This window comes from Anguilla rostrata, unplaced genomic scaffold, assembly GCF_018555375.3.
Source record: "Anguilla rostrata isolate EN2019 unplaced genomic scaffold, ASM1855537v3 scaf1118, whole genome shotgun sequence".
Classification (NCBI taxonomy): domain Eukaryota; kingdom Metazoa; phylum Chordata; class Actinopteri; order Anguilliformes; family Anguillidae; genus Anguilla; species Anguilla rostrata.
Genome location: NW_026986450.1, coordinates 11822 through 24333, shown reverse-complemented (window position 1 = coordinate 24333; position 12512 = coordinate 11822). Strand labels below are relative to the sequence as shown.

General features: G+C 42.1%; 1 protein-coding gene across 1 annotated transcript; it reads right to left on the bottom strand.

The window, feature by feature from the left end:
- Window positions 1–212: 212 nt before the first annotated feature.
- On the bottom strand, window positions 213–11757 carry LOC135247175 (deleted in malignant brain tumors 1 protein-like). Its single transcript, XM_064320461.1, is given in 7 exon segments — window positions 213–681; window positions 1376–1684; window positions 2096–2410; window positions 4103–4417; window positions 10439–10744; window positions 11467–11713; window positions 11716–11757. Coding segments are annotated over 7 exon segments (1893 nt in total). The 3' UTR covers window positions 213–322.
- Between the last annotated feature and the right edge of the window lie 755 nt (window positions 11758–12512).

Sequence of the window (12512 nt, the reverse complement as noted above, 5' to 3'; positions counted from 1 at the left end):
AAAAAAATAATAATAATTATAATAGTAATAATAATAATAATGTAAAAAAAAAAAAAAGATAGAAATTAATAAATAATTAAAATAAATATATTTGTGGTGGTCAACCAGTGTCCCCCCCCTCTCTCTCTTTCTCTCTCTCTCTCTCTCTCTCTCTCTCTCTCTCTCTCTCTCTCTCTCTCTCTCTCTCTCCTCTCTCTCTCTCTCTCCTCTCTCTCTCTCTCTCTCTCTCTCTCTCTCTCTCTCTCTCTCTCTCTCTCTCTCTCTCTCTCTCTCTCTCTCTCTCTCTCTCTCTCTCTCTCTCTCTCTCTGCAGTAAATGTGTGCTAAATTGTGCCATGTACACAGTACAGAGAGCAGGACTCCTCACCAGAGCAGATGACTCCAACATCCTGTTCATGTGAGAGCACAGCTCGGCTCCATGAGGAAACAGCACACTGTGAGAGGCGTGTCTCGTTCCCATGGCAATCAAACACATCAGCCCTGATTGGCCCACTTCCCTCTCCAAACCAGGCCTGTCCTGGCACTGCCACTGCAGTCCTACACTTCAGCTGCTGACAGAGGACATTGGAGGCTCTCCTGTCCCAGCATGCATCACACACTGTCCCCCAGGTACCCAGGTGCTGCAGCTCCACTCGACCAGAGCAGTTATCAGGGCCGTCAGCCAGCCTGGACTCAGTGTACCCTACACACAGCACAGTGGGGTTAGCATCTGACCAACACTGAGATAATAAAGGAGACTTGGGGAAGAGGCTAACAGAATACACAGGTACAAAAGACACACACACACAAACTCACACACGGACACACGCACACACACACGCACACACACGCAAGCAGTTAGAGACTGCAGAAACAGGCAGACACACAGGCATGCAGACATGCGTGCACACACACACACCCATACAATCAAACACCAAATTCACATGCACACAATTACACACACAGGCGTTCATGCACATACACGAACATGCACACCCATGCACAGGCACACACATGCACGCACACACACACACATGCGCACATGTACACACGAACATACACACACATGCACATGCACCGCACACACACACATGCAAACACACATACGCACTCACACGTACACACACACTCACACAGATTAAACTCACACAGACACAAGGAGATCATGCAAACTCCACACAGATAAAACTCACACAGACACTGGGAGATCATACAAACTCCACACAGATTAAACTCACACAGACACTGGGAGATCATGCAAACTCCACACAGATTAAACACATAGAAACAGGGAGATCATACAAACTCCACACAGATTAAACTCACACAGACACTGGGAGATCATACAAACTCCTACAAAATCACTGAAACACTCACAATGCACAGGAGACTCTTACCAGAACACACCAGTCCCACATCGTTTCCATGGGAGCAGGATTCATTCTGTGAGAGTGCTTTGGGACAGAAGGAAATGTGAGATTCGTTGCCTGAACACTGAATCTCCTCTGCCCACACCTGGCCCTCCCCCTGGCCAAACGCAGCTGCCCCCCGCAGCTCTTTAGAAACTCCACAGCGCAGCTCCCTGCACACAACCTCTGCGTCCCGCTGGTCAAAGTCAGCATCACACACCGTGCCCCAGGAGCTCCCATGCTGCACCTCTACTCTTCCAGAGCACAGGTCAGTCCCGCCCACCAGCCTGACGTTGCCTAGAGGTTAACAGGGAATAAAGAGAGAACTGGCACCTTGTTCCAGAGGCAACCTTCAGCACAGCTGCATGAATACAGGTCTGCACAGCTATAATACATGGAGTACAGCAGTGTGAGATGAGCCAATCACATGTAAACTGCAGTGTGAGATGAGCCAATCACATGTAAACTGCAGTGGGAGATGAGCCAATCACGTTTAAACTGCAGTATGAATTGAGCTATTCACATGTAAATTCTGGATTAGTTCAGTGAAAGGAACAATGCACACATTTATTTTATAACATGTTTTAAAATGTAATAATCATATATTTATTCATGAAAGTTAATATATCCTCATTTAAATCCAAATTGCTGAGTTTTTGTAAGAACATTGGCAAGAGCTGTATAACACTACCTGAGTCTTGCTCCTACCTGAGCAGATCACTCCAGCATCATCTCCATGACCACAGTTATGTTTACCCCATCCTCGTGAGTCACACTCCTTCAGTGTGGATTCTGATCCCCTGCAGGACACATAATCTATCCATATTCTCCCAGACCCGTGTCCAAAGTGAGCATCTCCTGGTGCTTCTACAGCATCTCCACAGCTCAGCTGTTTACACACCACCCTAGCATCTGGCATATCCCAGTCATTATCACACACTGTCCCCCACTCTCTCTGATGGTAAACCTCCACTCTCCCAGCACAGGGGCTGCTTCCATTCACCAGCCTCACATACTCACTGCCTGAGAGAGAGAGATAGATAGATAGATAGATTACAACATTGTTGTCAATTCATTACACAAAAATAAATAATAATAATAATAATAATAAATTAACCAAAATAAACATCCATATGCTCAATATAAAACCAAAAGCAACATCAAACAGGGAAAAAAAATAAACCTTAGTCACAAATCACCAACAAAGATTTTTTTAAATTGAACTTTCCCCCTGCCCCCCATCATGAGAAATAAAAATGTTCTATTCATTTATTTATTTTAGTTTACAATTTCACTATTTAATTTCATTATATTTGAACTCCAATTATAATTTTAGAAGTATTAAATATTGTTCATATTTTTACTTCTATTGCTACACAACTTGTTTATTTATGTTTCCTGTTTGCTTTGGCAATATGTACTATATGTATTTCAAGCCAATGAAAAGAGAGAGAGAGAGACAGGGAGAGAGAGAGGGGAGGGGGGCACAATGTACACATTTACTTTATAACATAATATTTAAAAATGAAATAACATAACATAATGATGAGAACTGGCAATTCAGTCCAACAATGCTTGCCATTTTCCTGACTAAATTTTACCTAGTACTCTGATTACCTACAGACTAGATAGTATCTAACACTGTATGAAACCTGATCTTGAAAATTCCCAGAGATTCTGCTTATACTACCTGACCTGGCAGGTTGTTCCACACAGTGACTACTCTGCATGAAATCATTTTTCCTAATGTCTGAACAAAATATACCTTTCGGCCCCGCCCATCATCTGAGCCACTACCTCAGAATTGTGACTTGAAACAATTTAGTTATAATGTTATAATGCTTATCTGTGCACTGTAAAAACGGGGCTTCATTACTTTTAATGACATTAATCATTTCTGTTAGAGAGAAACAGGACTATACAGAACAGTATCGTAACATGCTTAGTAGCAAGCTTTACTGGAATACTAGCCAGCTAAGCAAGCTGAAAGCGAGTGTCTGTGTATGTGGTCAGCTAAAAGCTTTTATGTTTTGTTTGCAGTGGGAAAAAAAGTGTAGTGAAAAAAAGTGAACTAACTTTTTTTGTTAAAATATGTGGCACCAGAAGACTTGCGTCATCATTCTGCAAGTGCAACATATGCATGTCACTCATAGCCTACCTTCATATATGAATTATTATTATCACTTAGTCATTACAAACAGTGCAAAAAGAAATGATATCTCATGAAAAACACGTTTTCAACCTACAAAAATGCCAAATTACTCACACATACAAAGCATTGTCTATATGTCATTTATTCAAACTGCCAAAAATCTAGGCCTGCCATTAAAAGTATTGATATCAAAATGACGCCATGTTACTGTACTACAAACAATATATATCTTGCCTCACAGAAATTAAAGAAGCTGTATTCCAAAGCAATGCTACCCAATGTCTCCTAAATTGTTTCAAGTCACACAGCTTGTTTAATGTCTGTGAGGCAAGCCTATACTGTTTGTAGTACAGTAACTTGGCGTCATTTTGATATCAATACTTTTAATCGCAGGCCTAGATTTTGGCAGCTTGAATGAATGACTTTTAGACAGTGCTTTGTATGTGTGAGTAACTTGGCATTTTTGTATGTTGAAAATGTGTTTTTCATGAGATATATATGTACACACAAAAACACACATATATAAATATGCTTTATGAAAACGAATATATCCTTGCTCCTACCTGAGCAGATCACTCCAGCATCATCTCCATGACCACAGTTATGTACACCCCATCCTGGTGAGTCACACTCCTTCAGTGTGGATTCTGATCCCCAGCAGGACACATCATCCATCCATATTCTCCCAGACCCTTCTCCAAAGTGAGCATCTCCTGGTGCATCTACAGCATCTCCACAGCCCAGCTGTTTACACACCACCCCAGCATGTGTCAAACCCCAGCCCCCATGACACACTGTCCCCCACTCTCCCTGATGGTAAACCTCCACTCTCCCAGCACAGGGGCTGCTTTCATTCACCAGCCTCACATCCTCACTGCCTGAGAGAGAGAGAGAGAGAGAGAGAGAGAGAGAGAGAGAGAGAGAGAGAAAACAAATTGTTACATTGTAACAGTTCCACAGAATGGCTGCTGCAGCAACAGAGCCCCTCCCCCATCGCTTTGAAATTGTATATCCGGAGACACTGACCACTAAACAGGCCAGAAAGAAGTACAAAGACAAAGTACTGAGACGCTGAGAAACTGGCTGCAGATCATATTCTGTATGAAGACAGGAATGTCATCTCAGACCTACTGTTCTATACACAGCACACAGACATCTGGCATCATGCTTTTAAGCAGTATTTTAAATTCATTTTGTTGAGAGGCATTTGCAAGGGAAGGCAAATTTTGATTTTTCAAGATGAGGAAAAAGACCCTCAGAATCCAAAATTAACTCTAAACATATATCACATATATCACAGATCTGTATTTATAAAAATGCACCTTGGTTTCACCAGGCACATTTGCACTTGAACTGTTTTTTCTTCCCTTTTTTCATGTGTAATTTTTAGTTTATGTCCTTGTATTTTATGTTTCCATTTTTTCTTTTTTGTTTACTCTCTGTTTTCTTTCTCTCTCTTCTTTTCTCCATAAAATCATCCAAAACTATATGTACTACATCTCTGGGAGGGCCCATATCTACCCTTTCTCTCACGCGCATGTACACGTATGCATGCACTCACGCACGCGCACACACACACACACACACATTCCACTCATGCTCCACACTAATGGAAGAACACTTGCCCACCCATCCACCCACAAACATACCCAGACACACATGCATATGCCCATACACACACATAAACATGCACAAAACACAAAAACCATTCAAACAACAGATTCCCACATCCTGCCACCGTGAATTCACTTAAATTTGTAACTTGGAACATCCGTGGAATTGGTTCACAGGCAAAAAGACTTAAGGTACTCAACCACATAAATAAATTACAAGCAGATATATGCCTTTTACAAGAAATTTACACATCTGAATCTGACTATCACAAATTAAGAACACCACAATTTAATCAAATCTTCTCCGCCCATTTCAACTCCAGGCAAAGAGGGGTAGCCATTTTAATACACAAAAACATTTCATTTATTCACAACATCACCATCTCAGATCCTGAAGGACGATTTATCATAATAAATATCACAATACACAACAGCCCAACTACTATTGCATGTATCTACGGCCCAAATAAAGATGACTCATCCTTTTTTTTTTAATACCTTTTTTTACATCTCTCTCCAATCTGTCTGACTCCCCAATAATAATCGGGGGAGATTTCAACACAGTCTTGAACCCATCTTCAGACTGATCTAACAATTCAAACAGTACACGTAACTGCCAATCCATAGAAACAATTAAACAGCTCATGAGCGATTTTGGTCTTGGCGATGGCTGGCGATTAAAACACCCCACTGATAGAGAATATTCATTATTTTCACCGGTCCATCACTCCTACTCTCGCATTGACTTCTTTTTAACCAGTAACTCAATTATTTCCAAAATATCAGATATACTAATACACCCCATTGCCATTAGCGATCATGCACCCGTCTCACTCACCTGGAATACCAATCATTCTCTCAAGCCATCCAACAGATGGCGACTTAATACATCCTTACTTGATGACCCCGACTTTGATAATTATATTAAAAGAGAGTGGGTTTTCTTCCTTGAAATAAATGATTCACCGGAAATAGCACCATCGCTACTTTGGGAAACAGGGAAAGCGGTATTAAGAGGAAAAATCATATCATATTCCACTCACAAGAAAAAAAAGACAACGAACAGGAAACGTACTTAGAACAAAAGATTAAAGAACTAGAGAACATCAACGCAAATAACCACGCAGCACAAAGCCAGAATGGCCTACGGAAATACAATTTACAGTTTAATGAACACACAAATAGAAGAACTCAATTCCTCCTACAAAGACTCAGACACGAACATTTCAAATACAGTAATAAACCTGGAAAATACCTGGCCAATCAAATCAAGCGAAACAAAGAAAAAACAACTATCTCAATGATTGTGAACTCAGCAGGGAAGATCGTGCAGACACCTAAGGAAATAAATAAGACTTTCCAAGATTTTTACACCAACTTAAACCAAGCCAAGAAGACACATTCCTAACCAATATTGATTTACCACAACTTACTGAAGACCAAGCAAATACACTTGAGAAACCGTTTACAATAACAGAATTACACAACGCACTCAAACTCATGCCCAACAATAGATCACCAGGACCTGATGGTTTCCCTGCTGAGTTCTATAAACACTTTTGGAATATTCTAGCTCCCGTTTTCAACAGACTAACTGCTGAAATTAAACAAAAATCCCAAATTCCCATAGACATGAACACTGCTACAATTTATCTTTTACTAAAACCCGATAAAGACCCCACCTCCCCATCAAGCTATCGCCCCCTTTCTCTCATTAACACAGACACAAAAATCATTAGCAAAGCTCTGGCATCACAAATCGACACAGTTACTTAATTTATCATCCACTCAGACCAAACTGGCTTTATTAAAGGAAGGCACTCATCTAACAACTTACGTAGACTATTTAACCTAATCCATTACATATCTCACACAAACTGAACAACAGCCATAGTCTCACTGGACGCAGAAAAAGCATTTAATAATGTAAATTGTGAATTTTTACCAATATCCCTCATAGGCAGAATTGCCACAATCAAAATTACCATACTACCCATGATAAGCTACCTATTCTCAATGATCCCCATAAAGCCCTCACCCTCCTGGTTCAAATCCCTAGACTCCATCATCACAAAATCATCGCCAGGAAAACTATCCTCATGAACTGGAAATCAAGGAAAAAAATCAATATTGCACTTCTAATCTACTAATCGAATACATATATATGGAAAAATTATCTGTCTCCATTCTCTCTAGGGGTTTCGTCATACTTGTTCCTGGTTACGGTTATACACTTTGTTGTACGTCGCTCTGGATAAGAGCGTCTGCCAAATGCCTGTAATGTAATGTTAAAAACCAAACTGCTGACTGTGACATAATCTGGAATACATTCATTAATACCCTAAATTCTTAATTCCCGCACTGACTTCACTCATCACCCCTTTTTGCCTGTCCACCATCCACAATAAACATGCTCACCGTCATTCACATACACATATCCGCCATTATACCTACACCACAATCCCTACCAAATTTAGAATCTGACATACACTTGCACACACACAGGCATCATACACCTTCACCCAACAAACATACACACATTCAGACCCCTCCCAGCATTCTCTAATCTATCACTTCCCTCTTTTATTTATTTTTTTGTTGTCCTCATGCACTCTCCCTTTAATCTGCTCTTATCACTTCTTGTAACAATATCATTATTACTTATTATTTGTACTGTTGTTGCTGTTATTGTTACTTTTGTTGCTATTATTGTTATTACTTTCACTACTATATTGTTGTTATCAAGAGTTTTGGAGGACATGGCAATGGTGGTCGTGGGTGCTGCGGGCGCACGCGCCTGCCGGGCGTTCCCTCTCCCTCTCCCTCGCTCGCTCGCTCAGCGTCTTCCTCCCCCCCCCCCATCCCCCCCCCCCTCCCTCCCTCCGCGGTGTGGCCCCCGCCCCATCTGGCACACCCCGCTCGGGGCTGATTGCGAACTCGGGGAAGATCTACCTGAAGATCGAAAGAGAGCCCCAGATTTTCCCCGTGGATCGCCCCAGACTCCCCACCCGACCTTCCGGGGACCCGGCTTCACCCAGGCCCCCATGACTCCCTGCCCAACCTTTGGGGGACCCTGCCATAACCACACTCCCGTGACTCCCCACCCGACCCTTGGGGGACCCAGCTACACCCAGGCTCCTGTGACTCCCCACCCGACCCTTGGGGGACCCAGCTACACCCAGGCTCCTGTGACTCCCCACCCGACCCTTGGAGGAGCCTGCTACACCCAGGCTCCTGTGAAGGCCCGTCCGACCCTTGGGAAGCCAGGAATCACGCAGGCTCCAGTGACTCTAGGCTCCCAGTCTCCACGGTCCCCCCCATAGCAACTTCAGAAAATCCCAGTCAATGAACCCCAAGCAGCTGGAGGTGGTGGAGTTCGAGGCGGGTTCGCAATCGGCTCCAGTTGTGTGGGGTGGGGGGTGGGGCAGTGGGGAGAGGTTGTCGGGTGTGTGTGCGTGGGGGGGGCAGTCTGGCGGGTGCACGTGCTAATAGCACTGATGACCACTATATATATATATATATATATATATTAGGGTTGTATCCGAATCCGAATTCTGTATTCGGGAAAGCATGAATAACGCGATGGAAACAGACATTTATTCTACCCGAAGTTTTCGGATTCGGAAAAAAAAAGTCAGCTCCATGTCGAGTTCTCATAGTTCTCATAGGGGGGTGGGGGGCGTTACGCATGGCTGCTAGCTGTATCTGGAACTCCGGTACACACACCAACAAACTCTGAGCCACTGTGCTGCAAAACTTTTAATGAACGTTAATTCTGTGAGTCAGCGTTGTTTCTTCAAATCGATTCATATCATTGTGGATGGCCGCAAGATAAAAATGACCATTCTGTTTGCAACATAGGACTTTGATTTCTCTAACTAGTCGTTTCGTTTACTACACATTATTGAAAAGTGATCACTATATTCTGTAGTCGCCCCCACCGAGGCAGCGCACAGCAGGCAGCCGGCTGATAGCTGACCATTCCCGGCTATCACTCAGGGAAACTCTCGCATCGAGGAGGAGGAGACGTCAGGTGCGGGAGCTGGCGAGACAAAAGCCTGGTGTGGCAGCTGGATTTCTTTCAAACCCCGGCAACCTAAACATCAAAATCAAGCTTAGAACCTGTAGTTTCGGCTGTTTGTGTTAATTTCCCCCATTTAAAAAAATCCAGTCTAAATATTTTACGAAACGTTTTACCATGTATTTCAGTTAATATTCATCCGTTTAAAATGTAACATGCTGTATGTATTAGCCATAGATCTTGGCTATCAAATGAACCAGTCCAGTCCAGATTTTCATGGCTAACAGTTGCCACCAAGGGAAAATGTGAGGACATCAGATGGTTTGCAGTCTATCCAAACTTAGTTCAGTAGGGGAAAAAAATAAAACAGGCAAAAAACGTTCATGTATTACTGTTATGGAATTACTGTTGACAGTGGTCATTCACGTTTTCCTACCGAACTGTTAACACATCAAGAAACGCGAACTCTACTGTAAATAGTTTCTATTTCCAATGCAAAATGGAATCTTTCCATTTGTATACTTTTTCAGTTTCTGATTGTTCAATGTCCCCCCCAGTTAAAGGCGGGGGGGGGGGGGGGGCGGCGGATTGAACTTGACTTCCGGTATAAACCACGCGAACTTCCTGTCTTCTATCCGAATACAGATACAGATAATTTTGTTGGTTGAACAGATACAGGTACAGATAATGACGTCTCTGCACACCCCTAATATATATGTGTGTGTGTATATATATTTATATATATATATATATATATATATATATATATATATATATATATTTATTTTATTATTATTTTTCTCTCTTTCTCTTCTTTGTTTGATTATTGGTTTTCTCTCCTCTTTTTCTGTTTTGTTCTGGTTTGATTAGGTCAGTTTATTTCATGACTTTGTTACCTCTTGTTGCCCTTTTGTTTTGTTTTATTTATTTATTTACTGAAAAAAAAAAACTTTCTCAGATGTAAGAACAGCTCTCCTGCACTGAAAATAGGAAGTAAGAAATGGTATTAAAAACCTGACAGTTGATACTGGGAGATCATACAATCTTCACACATATTAACTCACAAAGACACTTGGAAATCACACAAACTCCACACAGATTGAACTCACACAGACACTGGAAGATCCTGCAAATTCCACACGGACATGGGAAATTTTACTGTACAATGAATAAAGATCTTATTAAATATAAATGCATACAATCCATTTAGGAACTATATTAACCCAGTATCACTAAAAGACACACAGTGCACAAAAGACTCTTACCAGAACACACCAGTCCCGCATCGTTTCCATGGGAGCAGGGTTGATTCTGTGAGGGTGCTTTGGGACAGAAGTAAATCTGAGATTCGTTGCCTGAACACTGAATCTCCTCTGCCCACACCTGGCCCTCCCCCTGGCCAAACGCAGCTGCCCCCCACAGCTCTTTAGGAACTCCACAGCCCAGCTCCCTGCACACAACCTCTGCGTCCCACCGGTCAAAGTCAGCATCACACACCGTGCCCCAGGAGCTCCCATGATGCACCTCTACTCTCCCAGAGCACAGGTCAGCCCCGCCCACCAGCCTGACCTCTGCAGTTAAACAGGGAATAAAGACAAAATCATCACAAGTGACTGGCACCTTATTCCAGAGACAACATTGAGTACAGCCGTATTATTACAGGACTACACATCTATTTTTATATATTAAAAAAAAAAAAAAAAAAAAAAACCCCTTTTTCCTTGTCACTTGTTACATGTTGCCCCATCCCTGCACTTCTTGGTAAATTGTATTTGTCCTAATACTCTAGCTTAATCTTCTGCCTAGTTTGGCTTTGCAGATGTTAGACCAGGATAGTGTTCATTGTTCTCAGCTAGAAATAGCTGTACAAAATAAGTAATTGTACCTTACTGAACCCGTGTTCAGCAGTTGTCTACGATCATGAAAATGCACTTCTTGTACGTCGCTTTGGATAAAAGCGTCTGCCAAATGAATGTAATGTAATGTAATGTAATCTATTATACACAGAATATAGCAGTGTGATATGAGCCAATAACGTGTCTACTGCTGTGTATGATGAGCCAACCATATGTAAACTGCTGTGTGAGATGAGCCAATCACAAGTAGACTGCAGCAACAGACTGTACATTCTGGATTAGTAATTGTAATTGTAAAATGTAATACTATGTTTTAGTTATATTATCATACTGTATATTTGTTCATATAATTGTTGATACAATTAATCCTCATTTAAATCCAAAGTGCTGAGTTTTTATAAGAACGTTGGCAAGAGCTGAATAACACGGAGTCCTACCTGAGCAGATCACTCCAGCATCCTCTCCATGATCACAGTTATGTTTACCCCATCCTCCTGACCCACACTTCTTCAGTGTGGATTCTGATCCCCTGCAGGACACATCATCCATCCATATTGTCCCAGACCCTGCTCCAAAGTGACCATCTCCTGGTCCATCTACAGCATCTCCACAGCCCAGCTGTCTACACACCACCCCAGCATCTTTCAAACCCCAGTGATCATCACACACCGTCCCCCACTCCCCCTGATGGTAAACCTCCACTCTCCCAGCACATGGGCTGCCTCCATTCACCAGCCTCACATCCTCACTGCCTGAGAGAGGAGAGGAGAGGAGGAGGAGAGAGAGAGAGAGAGAGAGAGGGAGTTTGAGTTTTAACAAATACATACAGTCATTCAGCAACAACAAAAGCAGCTAAAATAAAGAAATCACCACATAAAAATGAACAACAATACAAAGAGAGACACAAATATGAAAAATGATAAGAATGTAATGAAAAATGGTTTGATGAGGAATGTAAAACTATGAGAAAAAAGCTGAGAACCAAAATCATAAAAATCCTGAAAACCAATATTTACGCCTAAGATACGGTGAAACACTCGAACAATATAAACAAACAATTAAAAATAAAAGACTGGAACACATCAGCACGCAACTAAATGGAAATGAACAGTCAATAAACCAAACATGGAAAAAATTACTGCACACAGTACTGTACATAAATATCTTATAGATAAACCTGGTTCTTATGTAGTACCACCGTTTATAGATTCACAATAATGTTTAGCCTGGTTTACCATGGGTGTAAACCCCAAGTATTTGCTGAGAATTGAAAAGGATATGTCCCCAGCAGTGTCTGCAGGAACACAGGCACGCCACTAGGTTGCGCTCTATTATCTTGGCTTTGTACGCTGTACACCAGTGACACAAGCTCTGCCAGTGAGGCCGGTCACATGACTGAATAAGCAGATGGTACTGCACTGTGTGACAGTGCTTATCAGAGGCGTCACTAAGGGGGTGCGGACTGCACCGGTTGACACCATCA